Raw genomic sequence first — 14,953 nt, 5'->3', positions numbered from 1 at the left:
GGCTCTGCGAGAATGGCAGGCCCTGTACAGAGTCCGGAGTAGCTGTAATCTCTTCTTTCTCCCTGAGTCCAGGGCGTGGCCCACAGGTGAGCGCGGCTGACCTTCGGAGCACCCCAGGTATGCGTCCGCAGGTGAGCGCCCTCGCCCTCGTGGCTCCGGTCGAGACGCGAGGGCGAGCCGGGGTTCGCTGGGGATGGAAGAGGAGAGAGGGAAGAGGCGGGGTAGGAGAGAAGGAAGAGGCAGGAGAGGAGAGGGGGAGGGGAGGAGAGAGGGAGGAGAGGGGGAGGGGAGAGGGGAGGGGAGGAGCTGCCCGGAACGCTCCCGGCGGCCCCGCGCGCACGCTCCCGGCGGCCCCGCGCGAGCGTGCTAGGCTGCTGCCCTGGCGGGACCAGGACGCGGCGGCTGCTGTAGCGGCAGCGGCGACCACAGGCCGAACTCTCGGCGCTCTCGGGCGCTGGCTGGCGATTGGTCCAGAGAGGAGCGGGTGGTGGTAGCCCAAGTCAGCCGCTGCAGTGGCGGCGTCAGGTGAGAGCGCGAGCCGCAGAGACCGGGCGTGGCGGCTGCCGCACAGGGAGTCGGAGCCAAACTCACTGCGCGGCCCTGGGAGTCCCGGGAGGAAGGGACGAGGAAGCACTTGCAGAGGAGACGCCGGAGCAGAAGGGCGCCGGCGCTGAGCAGCCCCGAAGTTGTCGAGTCGCGCCGAGCCTGGGCATGCAAACGACGCCCCCGGGGGTCCGGTCGCCCCTCAGGAACCCGCCGAGCGCGCGCTTGCGGCCGGACGAGGGCGGGCGAGGGTGCCGAGTCGCGAGCGAACGCAGCAAAATGAGCGGCGAGGGCGACTACAACTTCAGACGGGTGGCGATCCGGCGGAAGTCCAACCCCTCCTACCTGCCGCCTGGGACCCCCCGGCCGTGGAGTCGGCCCTCGTCGCACCTGGAATGGGCCGAGACGGCCACGTTCAGGGGCCAGGCCCCCGCAGACGCCCCAGGTAAGCGCCTCGGGAGGTAAGGGGTGGGCGGGGGTGTTGTCGCAGTTGATGGACCGCCGAGCGCCCTGCAGGTGCGCCCCGTCCACCGCAGCGGTGTGAGCCAGTTCGGAAACCCTCCCAGAGGGCTGCGCCGGGCCGCCCACCCACTTTACCTATTTTGTCCCTTCCCCCAAAGGTCCTTGGCGGGAGCGCGCCTGAGGCTGAACTTATCAGTCCTGGAGGTCACTTACCAGGGAATTCCGGAAGTAAAGGGTAACTCTTTTTTTAAGTTTGATTAGGAATTAATAACCAGTTTTCTAGATACTGAAGTTTAAGGTTTTTCGCTAAGTTGCTTTCGGCAGACCTTGTGAAGGACTAGTACAATAAATGCGGGAGGCCGATGTTCGTCCTGGTCCGGCCGCCTACCTGTTGAGTGACCTCGGACCAGCAATCCTGAGTGCTCCGGTTTTCCCTTTTGAAAAAGACGCTTGAGTATGAAAAGCTGTAGGTCTCTCAGAAGGAAACATGTTCCTACTCTCAAGAAATTCAGTTTTTGTTGTGGTTTTGTATTGATAAATTAAGATATCAGCAATGCGGTATTTTGAATTCTGAATTCTCCATCGACTCTTAGTCTTGGAAGAAATCCTCAAAATGATCTGTTGCAGCCCACAACTTCTTCGCTCTTTAAAGGCATTCTGTTCTCCCTAGGCGGGCTTGAAGCTACGTAGAACACATTAGGGATTTTTTTTCTTGAATTGCAAAACTTTTCTTTCACCCATGGCTTTTGAGCTCCTATTGTGCCATAAGCAGAGGTGGCTTGTGTATAGACCAGTTATGAGGCAGAAACCTTATTTGAGTAGCAGAAATACAAATGCTTTTATTCACTTACACTCATTTTATTCTTATTAAGCAAAGCTGTTATGATGGTTTAACTGTGAAGTCTTGGAGCTTTAAAATTTTTTCTGTTCCGTTCTGAAGCTGTAGTATTTACTCATAGGACAGAAAAGCATGGTGGGTGATGAATTACAAATTTATAGCCACATTAGGTAAGGGCAGAAATAGTGATGTGAGAAAATATATAAACAAGTAATCGAATCACAGTGCTTTAGGTCTCAATTTCCTCATCTTCGAAATGAAGACTCTGGTGAAATAATCTCTAAAATCTCTTCCCAGATTCACTCTAAAATGAGTAGAGGGGTGTTTTCTTCCTTTTAAGTGAAAATTCATTACTTTGTTTTGAAGTTACTTATTTACGAATTTTTTAATTGTTTGAGCTACTTGATTTCTTTCTTTTTTATTTTTTTGTGGTACGCGGGCCTCTCACTGTTGTGGCCTCTCCCATTGCGGAGCACAGGCTCCGGATGCGCAGGCTCAGCGGCCATGGCCCACGGGCCCAGCCGCTCTGCGGCATGTGGGATCTTCCCAGACCAGGGCACGAACCCATGTCCCCTGCATCGGCGGGCGGACTCTCAACCACTGCGCCACCAGGGAAGCCCTACTCGATTTCTTAATCATCAGCAGTTTTCAGTTGGAGGGTAAAGGGATCCAGTTTCTTTACATCATTATTTTACTGAAAATCTCATGCTTAGTTTCAAACTCTTTGAGTAGGTGAGCAAAAGATGAATTGCCTCCTAGAAGTAGGAGGGAGCAGTATAAATCATTTCTGCAAGGCAGCTGTGCTTATGGAAGAGTCCTTTTTTCTTTTCTATTCTCTTTTTTCTACAGAGAAAATCCAGAACACTTTCTTTTTTTTGTTTTTGACAAGATGGAGGACCTAGCAATAACTTTTCTAATCTGTTAGGGTGTCTCAGTATTGTTTAAAGGAACTCAAAGTTCTTGTTGCCATTATTTTCAGGGTTGAAAATTAATTACTCAATCTTCCTAGGTATGATTATTCCTCTTTACCATGATGTAATCTATAGTATCTGTTGGAGAGTGACCTAATGTTTTGAAAAGTAGTCTGACACTATTGAGTGACCACACCCCATTCAATTTGGTGAGGTAAAAACATTTTAGAAATTGCTTCCTTCTTTGAATCTAATCTGCCTGCCTATTAAGTTTCATCCAACTGTTTATCATTATATAAGTAGGATCCTCCCTTCATCAAAAAGTAAACCAGGTTTAAATTCCCAAGAAGTGCCAATTTACTCTGTAGTACCTAGAAAAGTATTTATATATGGAAACTACAACATTTAGACCCATTACATGTATAGTGGATGTTACTCATAATCGAAGTGTTACTTTCCCTCTTGAAGAAGGAACAAAAACTAAGAATTCAGTTTAGTGGTGTTGTGTTATATTCCATGACTGTGAAATCCGTTATTTTTAGAGTTCTTTGCTTTTTCTCAAAAAAAAAAAAAAAAAAAGGAAAGAAAGGGAAAGACAAAGAAAAATGTCTACCAACCACATCCTCCATATATATCTGAATGGCAGTGTCCTCGTCTAGGTGAGGTAATTAAATTAAGACATAGGCTTTGGGGTCATATAGTGCCCAAGTTCAAATCCTTATACTACCGGTTTTATGAATTGAATCAAGTCTCTTAATTTCTCAATTTCTTCATCTGGACAATGGAGATAACAGTACTTTATAAGATTGTGGGGAGAATAAAGTAAGATTATATAGATAAATGGCTGGCACAAAACAAGTATGCAGGTTAGAATCATAACAAGGAGTCATTATCCGTTTCTGTTTCCCAAAATGTCTGGCACTAGGACTGGCACATAAGAGACACTGTAAATACTTGTTGGATGAATGAAAATCCTTCCCCTATGGTGTTCATAATAGCTACTGTTTATTGAGTGCATTTTCTGTATCTAAGAACTGTGCTTTGTGATACATACACACCTGGATATATTTGTGTATGAATTTATTTCACAACAATTTTAATAGGTAGGTAGTATTATGCCCATTTTCCAGCTAAAGAAATTGAGGCACAGAAAGTTTTACTAACTTGCTTGGAATCGTAAACTGGTACTTGTTTAGCTAGATTCAAATTCAAGTGTGCCTGGCATTAAAGGCAGTGCTCTTACCACACATCACATAAAGCATATAATTCCATTATGGTAAGAACATACATTTAAAGGGATATTTTATACACACACAGGATGAAAATTTTGTTACTTTGTGTATGTGTGTGTGGTTTTTTTTTTTTTTTTTTTTTGGGTCCAGCTTTTTTCTGTGCCTTTCCCTTTTTTCTATAGTCTGAATATCTGAAACCCTTGGCGGGGGGAGAGTTTGTCTATTGAATATCACTGAAGGTACCTTATTTCCTCAGTTATTCCTTCGTTTTATGGGAATCCTGAAGGACCTTTATTGAAGATGCCTTTCTTTATAAAATATGTTTGTTTCTAGTTCCAACCCATGACCACTTTGATTATCCAAGCATTTCTTTGACTTGAAGAAGGTGTAAATTTAGTTCAGGTTTGCTAAGGGGAGATCAGCATTGTTGTCATTAATTTTTCCACTTTGGATTAGTGTAGGTCTGCAGACTTTCTTATCAGTTGGCTTGGATGGAAGGCAGATTTTTCCTACACCATCCTTTTATCCAAGGTGTAGCCTCTTCAGTATGGGTCCCAGGTTCAGTCCTTTCCCATTTCACAAGCTCAAGGCCCATGTCTCCCCTTCCATTGCAAGAGCTGCAGTTCCTGGGCTCTAGGTTCCCCCACTAGAGTTTAGGTTTATTGTTCTTTTTCTTTTTTTTCTTTTGTCCTTGGGAATCTCCTTTATTTTCTTAGGATTTCAGCAGTACATTTGAAAGTATATCTGTTGTAATTTATTCAGCATCTGGGTGCTTCGTGGTGAAGGACTCTTTACACTATTTGTGTAGACTTTCTGTAAGTAGAATTCCTTTTTCCAATTCTCACCATGGTTAGAATACTCGATTTTCAACACATACTCCAATATCCTGAGCACTTTTTTTTTTTTTTTTTTTTTTTTGCGGTACGCAGGCCTCTCACTGTTGTGGCCTCCCCCCAGCACAGGCTCTGGATGCGCAGGCCCAACGGCCATGGCTCACGGGCCCAGCCGCTCCGCGGCATGTGGGATCTTCCCGGCTCGGGGCACAAACCTGTGTCCCCTGCATCGGCAGGCAGACCCCCAACCACTGCGCCACCAGGGAAGCCCCCTGAGCACTTTTTGAGGACTAATTTTACCTTTGTTGGAGGAGGAGGGATGAAGATTTGGGTTATACCAATAAGAGTAATTACTGTTTATTGGATGCTGATTCTGAACCAGGACTGTATGTATATTACTTATTCTTATGACAACGCTGCAAGATAGATGGTATTATCATTTTAGAGAAAAAGAAAAACCAAGTTGCAGTGCTCTACAACCAGCCTAAGCTTCGGAGATAGGATTTGAACCAGATCTCTCTGGCTTCAGTACTCATATGCTTATAATACTAGTTCTTAAGGTTTCCCAGGGCTTTGGAGGCAAAGCCTCCATATAACATATATGTGTTTCATATATGTTAGGGCTAATATTGTTTGTAACATTAATGAATGCATATTATATTTGAAACAGTGATCTAAACACAATTTATCTAAAGATTTATAATAAAATGGTGATGTTAATTTCATCAGTGATTCTTAGAAGCTGCTTAAGATGGACTTTGAAATAGGAAAGTCCTTCAGAGAATCAGGAACCAGGAAGTTTTTTTATTTCTTGGAAGGCCAAGAGCAGTTTAAAGAGTAGTCAGTCGTCTTTCAATGAATAGCCATGTAAACTTTGAACCTAGGAACATTGAGAGACTTTTAATCCACAATCACCTATTTGCTTGCATTCCTTTCCTCTACTGAGAAAAACTCAGGGTCATGGATCTAACTGGTGACAGAGAAGAGGACCTGGACTTATTGGGGTAGGAATTAGGGGTTGGCCCAAGGCCATTACCTCTGTACTTAAAGGGCACGTGGATTCAGTCTTGGTGTAATCAGGGTGACCCTCTTGTTAGGGATTAATTCAGCTGGTGATTTGAAGTTGAAGCCAGTGCTCATTTACCATTCTGTAAATCCTAAGGCCCTTTAGAATTATGCTAAATCTACTCTGTCTGTGCTCTGTAAATGGAACAACAGAGCCTGGTGACAGTACGTTTGTTTACAACATGGTTTACTGAATATTTTAAGCCCTACTGCTCCAAAAAAAATATTCCTTTCAAAATATCACTGCTCATTGACAATGCACCTGGTCACGCAAGAGCTCTGATGGAGATGTACAACCAGATTAATGTTTTCATGCCTGCTGCCACAACATCCATTCTGCAGCCCATGGATCAAGGAGTCATTTCTTCTTCTTTTTAAATTAATTAATTTAATTTAATTAATTGGCTGTGCAGTGTGGCTTGTGGGATCTTAGTTCCCCGACCAGGGATTGAACCTGCGCCCTCAGCAGTGAAAGTGCAGAGTCCTAACCACGGGACCACCAGGGAATTCCCCAAGGAGTCGTGTCAACTTTCAAGTCTTATTATTTAAGAAATGCATTTTATAAGGCTATCATAGATAGTGATTCCTCTGATGGATCTGGATAAAGTCAATTGAAAATCTTCTGGAAGGGATTCACCATTTTAGATGCCATTAAGAACATTTGTGATTCATGAGAAGAGGTCAGAATACCAACATTCACAGCAATTTGGGAGAACTTTGATTCCAGCGCTCATGGATGACTTTGAGGGGTTCAAGTCTTCAGTGGAGGTAACAAGAGAATTAGAGTGGAAATTGTGCCTGGAGATGTGACTGAGTTGCTGCAGTCTCATAGTAAAACTTGAATGGATGAAGAATCACTTCTTACGGATGACTAAAGAAACTGGTTTCTTGAGATGGACTCTATTCCCAGTGAAGATGCTGTGAGGATTGTTGAAATGACAACAAAGAGTTAGAATATGATCAATACATAGACTGAGTTGATAAAGCAGTGGTAGGGTTTGAGATTGACTCCAATTTTGAAAGACGTTCCACTGTGGGTAAAATGCTATCAAACAGCATTGCATGCTACGGAGAAATCGTTTATGAAAGGAAGAGTCAATTGAAGTTAGCAAACTTCATTGTCTTATCTTTAAGAAATTGTCACAGGCACTCCAGCCTCACCCTGATCAGTCAGAAGCCATCAGCATCGAGGCAAGACCCTCCACCTTGCAAAATGATTACGACTTGCTGAAGGCTCAGATGATGGTTAGCATTTTTTAGAAATAAAGTATTTTTAAATTTTTTATTTATTTTTTAGCTGCGTTGGGTCTTTGTTGCTCCGTGCTGGCTTTCTCTAGTTGCAGTGAGCGGGGGCTACTCTTTGCTGCGGTGCGCAGGCTTCTCATTGTGGTGGCTTCTCGTTGTGGAGCGCAGGCTCTAGGTGCATGGGCTTCAGTAGTTGCAGCATGCGGGCTCAGTAGTTGCATCACGCGGGCCCTAGAGCACACGGACTTCAGTAGTTGTGGTGCATGGGCTCAATAGTTGGGGCACGTGGGCTCAGGCGAGTGGGCTTCAGCAGTTGTGGCTCACGAGCTCTAGAGTGCAGTCTCAGTAGTTGTGGCGCATGGGCTTAGTTGCTCCACAGCATGTGGGATCTTCCCGGACCAGGGCTCGAACCCGTGTCCCCTGCATTGGCAGGCAGATTCTTAACCACTGCACCACCAGGGAAGTCCAATAACGTATTTTTAAAGTAAGGTATGTACAGTGTTTGGAAATGTAATACTGTTGCACACTTAATAGACTATAGTGTACTGTAGGCATAGTTTTTATGTACTGGAAAACCAAAAAATTGTGACTTGCTTTATTACAATATTCACTTTAGTGCAGTGACCTGGAACTGAACCGCAGTATCTCCAAGGTTTGCCTGAAAATTCTTTTCTACATGCATTTGCTGGAAAGTTGATTGAAAAAGGATTTAAGCATAATGCATTTACTTTTATGGATGTGAGTATTGTGTGTGAGATTCAGTAGGTTTAGACACAAGCTCATGAATCTGTATTTTTTAAAAGTATATCAGATAATTCTGATAATCAGCTTGGTTTCCAAATGCCATCCTACCAACTGCATCAGAATTACTTGGAGTGGTAATTAAAAACCAGCAGTACCTTAGATAGAATGAGTCAGAATCTCCAGGGGGTAGGGTTAGCTGTATTTTTGACAAGAGCCCCAGATGATTCTGATGTGCAACCAACTTCATCAACTACTGTGCATTTCCAAGCTAGGGTAAACCCCACCTTTGGTCCTGAGCCCAGACAACCAATATTTTTTAGGTGCAAGGCAAAGAATGATATAGATTGTCCCTCAACTAACACATCATATTGGCCCTCTGTATTTTTAGCAAACTTTTTGCCCATTTCTGGTTGGTTTCTAATTGTATTTTTTACATTTGGTATACTATTTTGCTTGGTCCTTTTTTCTCGACTTAACCTGTTAAGTTGAAGTAGACTTTAATTTATGCTGATAGACAATTTATATACGACTGGAGTATCTGACGTGAACACAAGTGACCTTTCATTTCAGTCTTGGTTTCTTAGTGTCCTTTATTGCTGCCCTTTCTTTCTTTCCTAATCTGGAGGATGAATCCACTCCTCATTTCATAGGCTCCTTGTCCTACACCTCCACTTCTCTCCAAATGAGGTCTTGCAAGACTTTAAACTTTGATATTCTCTGGAGCTTTCTTCCTTAAACTGCTACATATATTTCCATTGCTGCCTCCGCTTCTTCATCCCCTCATCCCATCCTTCTCCTTACTTCCTTTTCTTGGTCTAGGCTGGCTTCTGTTCTAAACTTGATCAGTGTTCTAAGTCAGCAGTGAATTCCTACGTATCATCCAGTAGCCTGTTTGTAGTCCTTATTGTTTTTTTTGTTTTTGGCCGTGCGGCGAGGCTTCCCTGACCAGTGAAAGCGCCGAGTCCTAACCACTGGACCGCCAGGGAATTCTGTGGTCCTTATTCATAATTTCTGGGTGGTATTTCCTTCTTTTTTTGGCCATGCCACGTGACTTGTGGGATCTTAGTTCCCCAACCAGGGGTCGAACCCGCGATGTTGGCAGTGAAAGGGCAGAGTCCTAACCACTGGACCGCCAGGGAATTCCCGTATTTGCTTCTTTTTAAAGCTCTTTCCTTGGTCCTGATTTTCATACTTCAACTGGATCTCCAAGTTTATTCCTTTGACTAGGTCATTTTTCTCCTTTCTCTCCTCCAGCATTCCCATTATTTCCTGCCACCTCTTACTTGGTGGTGTCATCCACCCTCTGGGCTTCTTTCTCTTTACTGCTGAATAAATGTAAATGTCCTAAGGGCACCAAATTGCAGCTCCTTTTTCTGCTGCAATCTAGCCCATCCTCCTGACTTTCTTGGAGGAATTATTAACCTTGCTTTTGTTAGACTTCAAAGTTTATTTTAAATCTGCTCTTCCCTCTTATCTACTTGCTACCGAGTTAGCCACCCAGTTGTTATTGATTCTTCTTCATTTCATGATGGTGGCCTTTGTCTTATTTCAGGGCACTTCTCCCACCAGCTATCCACGTTACATCGCCCCCCTCCCCCAATTAATTTTCTTAAATCTGGGTATTGTTCATCTCCTTCCCATGGTCAAAGCTTTCTATGGCTCCTAACTGCCTGTTATTGATGTTTATAATGGAGTACTCTATATACACTTTAGTGACTTTGGTTAAACCTTTACCAGTAACCCTTCAGTATAGAAATGGACCTTTCAAAATTCATATAAACATTTAATCTTATTTGAACTATTCAATATTAAACCTAGAATAATCATGCATTACTCATGCTTTAGGAGGTGTGTGTGTGTGTGTGTGTGTGTGTGTTTTCAGGAATAAATTTGGCATTGTTTGTAGAGCATTGTCCAGAATTAGTCATCTGTCCTTGGAATGCAGTTAATAGTGGGTGGACATTAGCACCAGTAAGTACTCTTAGAGCCCATAATCTGTTTTGTATTATTGCCTCACTTATGCAGGAATAGAGTGAATACAAACCCAACTGCTGTGCCCCTCTCATACACATACCCACTCACTGGAATTAAACTGTCAACTTCACCAACTGCTGCATCTGCAGAAACCAGGGAGCTGCTTCCGTTCTGGGGACTGCACCGAGCCGCAGTGAAGCCTTGCTGCAGACAGGTATCTGGTCTGCTCTGCAAGGCTGGGTTGTTCACTGGGGCCCCTGGCAGAATTTTGTGTTAGGACACATGTTAATAAGTAGCCTTTAAAAGTGCCATGACTTTACCATATGTTATTTGTATTTTTAAAATATATGCTAGTGAGTATGTTTAGGAGGTGAAAAGTCAGTATGTAGAGCCAAATAAATTATAAGATACTCCAGCTGAAGAATACGCTTATAGTTTCAAGTGCAGTGTAGTATAATGTATGGGAAGTTATCAAATTATAGACGAATTCAGTTAAAATTAATTACTAAAAACCACTTGTAGAAAAATACAACTTTTAAACAAAGTCATCTTTATTTCCTCTGCAGAAAATTGACTAACATGTAACATTTCTTTTCCTAAAACATGCTGCCTTACCTTAATGGTGTCATATTGATGATGAACCAATATTGATAAGTGATGTTGGGAATCCAAAGATGAATGGAACAAATTTCCATCCTAGAAGGGGGATATGATGTATAATAAACACCAGGGTATAAGGTCACGTTGGGTGTAAGAACAGTGATCAGAGTGATCATATTTCATTGGAAGGCACTTTTTTTTTTTTTTTTTTTTGCGGTACGCGGGCCTCTCACTGTTGTGGCCTCTCCCGTTGCGGAGCATAGGCTCCAGACGCGCAGGCTCAGCGGCCATGGCTTACGGGGCCAGCCGCTCCGCGGCATGTGGGATCTTCCTGGACCGGGGCACAAACCCGTGTACCCTGCATCGGCGGGTGGACTCTCAACCACTGCGCCACCAGGGGATCCCGGAAGGCACGTTTTTAACTGTGCTGCGTCTTCACTTTGAGGAAGACTGCACATCTGACTCGTACCTTTGGAGTTACCCATGAGCCCGTGTGCTGGTTCATGCATCTGATTGGAGCACCTTCCTGCTGACACAAGCTGAAAATCCATGGCAGGCTGGAAAAACAAATCTACCCACAGGTTCCATTCAGAGCCATTAGCCAATTAATTCCATCAGTATCTCTGTGTTCTCTTTTCAGACCCTTATATCCTTCATTATAAATTTTCCTTCCTAAGACCCCACTAAAGCTGGATCTTTCAGTCCTTCAACAAGTGTTTCAGTGTTTACTATGGACCAGGCAGTTGTGTTGGGGCCTAGAAATCAAGGTGAGAAGAATACACGCTAGTGGTTTAGAGTGTGGGCCCTGGAGTTGGACTGGCTGGATTTGAATTCTTCTCTAGTAATCAACTGGGTGACTTGGAACTCTTTGACTCAGTTTCCTCATCTATAAAATGATAACATGATACCTACATTGTGGAGTTGTCGGAAGAATAAAAATGTTATTGTTTTTAAAGGGCTTAGAACAGTGCTTGGGAAATGTTCAAATAATAACTTTTTTGGTGTTTTTGTTAGGATTAACACAAATACTACTCTCACAGTTCCGGTTTCTTTTTGCATCTTATGTGTATCTCTGATCTAGCGCTGTCTCTCTGGATTGTGATTGGTTGTTTACACTTGTACCTACTGAGTACATGTTACTGCCCAAGGTACAAGCTCTTTTAGGCACATATTTTCCCACCCCCTTTTATCCACTTCCTGCCTAGTCCTTTCCTCCCCTTAGTTCCTGCCAGAACTGCCTTTTACTGCTGGCCTCTCTCCTCAGTATTTCCTCCTGTGCTGTCTTGAGCCCCACATTTATGTCAGACTTCCTTAAAGCCTGAATTGCATCACAGAACCACACCCTGCCTCTGTTTCCTGACTGAAGCCTGGCTCTCACCTTTAATGCTGGTTGCCTGGTGACTCAAGTGGCAGTTGATTTTCCACGGTCCACATAGCTGCTGGTCAGGACCTGTGGTCAGCTCTCTCTTAGCTTTTCCTGATATTTGTCTTCTACCCTCCTGGAAAAAAATCCTCCTGCATTCACTCTTGCCAGCCACCTCAACATCTTCACTAAATTTCTCCTTGTTTTTCCTGTGCCTGGCCCACCAGTCCCTAACTTGAGTCATCCATTGCCATTGCTCCTCAAGGGCCCCTCAGAGTCCACTCAAGGGCTCAGTAAATATTGTCAACAGAAGAACCCCAAACTAGCTTGGCCTATCTTGCTTCAACATAAGAATTTTCTGACAACACTGAAAGAATATGGAATTGGTTTCCTTTGGTGGTTGTGAGTTCCTTATTAATGAGGATATTCAAGGAGAGGCAAGATGGCTTCGTGGCTATAGAGGAGACAGAATGTCAGATGTAACCTTTCTGACCAATAATCCCAGCTTGCACACTAAAATATTCTGTCAGTGGTCTCAGCTGTCCTGTGTCTGCACCATTCATGTTCTCCTATCAGCAATATGTACTAGTTTTGTGCAGGGGTGTATTATGAGGAAAGGCGTGGGAATAGTATACTTTGTTCTCCTTGAGATTTCATGGACTAGATATCCCTTTTAGTGTAACAGTTCTTATTATTCCTGGCATCCTTTCTGATGCTGTTATATGTCTTGATTCGAGAGTATACTGGAGTTTGTAGGCCCTGGGTTGCTCCTCCACTGAAAGGCCTCAGAATGCTTCGTCATGTTGTCAGGAGTTTCATTATCTTATACCTATCACTTACCATTCCAGGTGTCCTCTCCTTGAACAGTCTTTTCTTTTCTTTGCCTGTTATTTCTCACTATTAGGACTTGGCTTTTAAGGTCAAAACTTCTAATAGTGCTCCTTTCTTCTTCCCATCTCTAAAGGGCATACCTTAAAAAGCAATCTGACACGTAGAAACTAGGCATGATCAGAAGCAAGATTTTAATTTCCAGCTCTCATACAAAAAGATGAGATTGTAGAACATCTGAGACCTGAAGCATCACTGTATTGTTTTCTGTCTCTTAATGTATTTCATAAAATCGAAAATATTTTATCAAGTCTTTTTAACATTTTAACATCTCTGAAATTGGGATGCTTTTTTCAGTTGGTGCTGGTTAAAAAATTGTGAGACATTGAAATATAGACTGGCCTAAATTTTAAAATGTAACTGTAAAATATTTACTGCCTCTGAATAGTAGCAAAGATTATGAATTTGTGGAATATACAACTGAAAACATTGACTAACATCCCCACCCCCCTTCTCTAAACCCAAACATACTACGTGTGATTATATCTTCTATATCTGTGACTACTCCTTCTGCCTCTTAATTATAATTAACAATCATAAGAGTCAAAACAATAATAGCTATCATTTATTGAGCAATTACTTTTTTGGTCAGACATCCTAAGTGCTTTACATGCATAAACTCAATCATCACTAGTAAGATCTGTAATCCACATTATACAGAAGAGGAACCAGAAGTCCAGACAGATTAAATAATTTGTCCAAGTTTACCTGGCTGGGGAGCCAGGATTTTAAACTCAGGCTCTTAACCCATGTACTTTCCTACCTCCCATCAATTTCTTATTGCCATTTTTTTTTGGCTGCATTGGGTCTTTGTTCTGCACACAGGCTTTCTCCAGTTGCCGCAAGCAGGTGTTACTCTTTGTTGTGGTGCGCTGGCTTCTCTTTGTTGTGGTGCGCTGGCTTCTCATTGCGGTGGCTTCTCTCATTGCAGAGCTAGGCAGTGGGCTTCAGTAGTTGTGGCTCGTGGGCTCTAGGGCGCAGGCTCAGTAGTTGTGGCACATAGGCTTAGCTGCTCCGCGGCACGTGGGATCTTCCTGGACCAGGGTTCGAACTCATGTTCCCTGCATTGGCAGGCGGATTCTTAACTACTGCGCTACCAGGGAAGTCCCTTATTGCCAGTTTTTTTAAACATCTCTGAATATAAGGATAGTAATTATTGATCTTTAGTAACGGGGAAGATACTGTCTCTGATATTTTTGTCTAGTTTATCCAGAGTATTAAAAAGAGTAACTCTGGTCAACTGCAGCTAGTGAGGAAGAGGAAAAAGAGACATTTCAAGGAAAAGGAGAAACATATTCTTTTTTCTTTTTATTTTTTTTTTGCGGTACACGGGCCTCCCACTGTTGTGGCCTCTCCTGTTGCGGAGCACAGGCTCCGGACACGCAGGCTCAGAGGCCATGGCCCACGGGCCCAGCCGCTCCGCGGCATGTGGGATCTTCCCAGACCAGGGCACGAACCTGTGTCCCCTGCATCGGCAGGTGGACTCTCAACCACTGTGCCACCAGGGAAGCCCAATATTCTTAAAAAAGATTCTGAAGATGGAAACAAAAAGTAGCTTTCTGGCCTTTGCTGTGCAACCAGACCTCTTGGGAATACTCACCTTATTCAGGCTTCTACTGCTTTCTTGTCATATCTCATTAGCAGGGTGATGGTTATGTACTAAACTTTGAAATTATGTAAATAGTATTAATTTTCAAGAATCCTGTTAAATTTGAGATGTTCTGAAAAAACAGGCAAAACTGCCTTTCTCCTCTTTTATTCCATTAAAAAAACGAAAATGGATAGCTATATAACAATGCATAGAATAATATAGAATGTATATATTAACATAATATATATTAATACTATTATATATACAGGTACATATGTATATGTAGTATTAATATATCAATACCATGATCCTATTGGTATATGTTGGCAAACCACTTTAATTTTTCTAATTAAGAGAATTATGCATAGCTTTTTTCACTCTTTTAACATCTTAGTGTAATAAAAACTTGGATGTGAGGAGTTACACTCAGACAGGCTGTCCCCCATGGAAGAACTAGGGAACTGACTAGGGTGCTAATTAGAACCCTTTATAGTCCTTTTACAGAAAGCGGTAAACTCACGCCACTGGTTATGAAAACAGTGAAAAGAAGGGAAGAGAAGGATTCAGGAGGAAGCAGGGAGGAAACTGCCAATGATGGCAGTCACTGTTCTGAAGTCGGTGTGGCGCCCAGTATAAGCTCATTCTCATTGAGAACTAATGCCCG

At 43.1% G+C, this 14,953-nt stretch overlaps 1 protein-coding gene across 5 annotated transcripts in view; it reads left to right on the top strand.

Annotated features, from left to right (window-relative positions):
- The first annotated feature begins 346 nt into the window (after positions 1–346).
- The window catches only part of FGD4 (FYVE, RhoGEF and PH domain containing 4), a 211,515-nt gene continuing 196,908 nt past the window's right edge, over positions 347–14,953 (top strand). For 3 of the 5 annotated variants that reach the window (XM_032644475.1, XM_032644474.1, XM_032644473.1), the window contains exon 1: positions 347–988. In XM_032644475.1, the coding sequence (XP_032500366.1) occupies positions 712–988 (277 nt within the window). In that variant the 5' untranslated portion in view covers positions 347–711. Of the gene's footprint in view, positions 989–1,163; positions 1,241–14,953 lie in introns of those variants that run through there. The other 2 variants (XM_032644476.1, XM_032644482.1) reach the window with 2 other exon arrangements.

This window comes from Phocoena sinus, chromosome 10 (genome assembly GCF_008692025.1).
Source record: "Phocoena sinus isolate mPhoSin1 chromosome 10, mPhoSin1.pri, whole genome shotgun sequence".
Classification (NCBI taxonomy): Eukaryota; Metazoa; Chordata; class Mammalia; order Artiodactyla; family Phocoenidae; genus Phocoena; species Phocoena sinus.
Note: the sequence above shows the minus strand (reverse complement) of the source record. Positions and strands in the feature narration are given on the sequence as shown.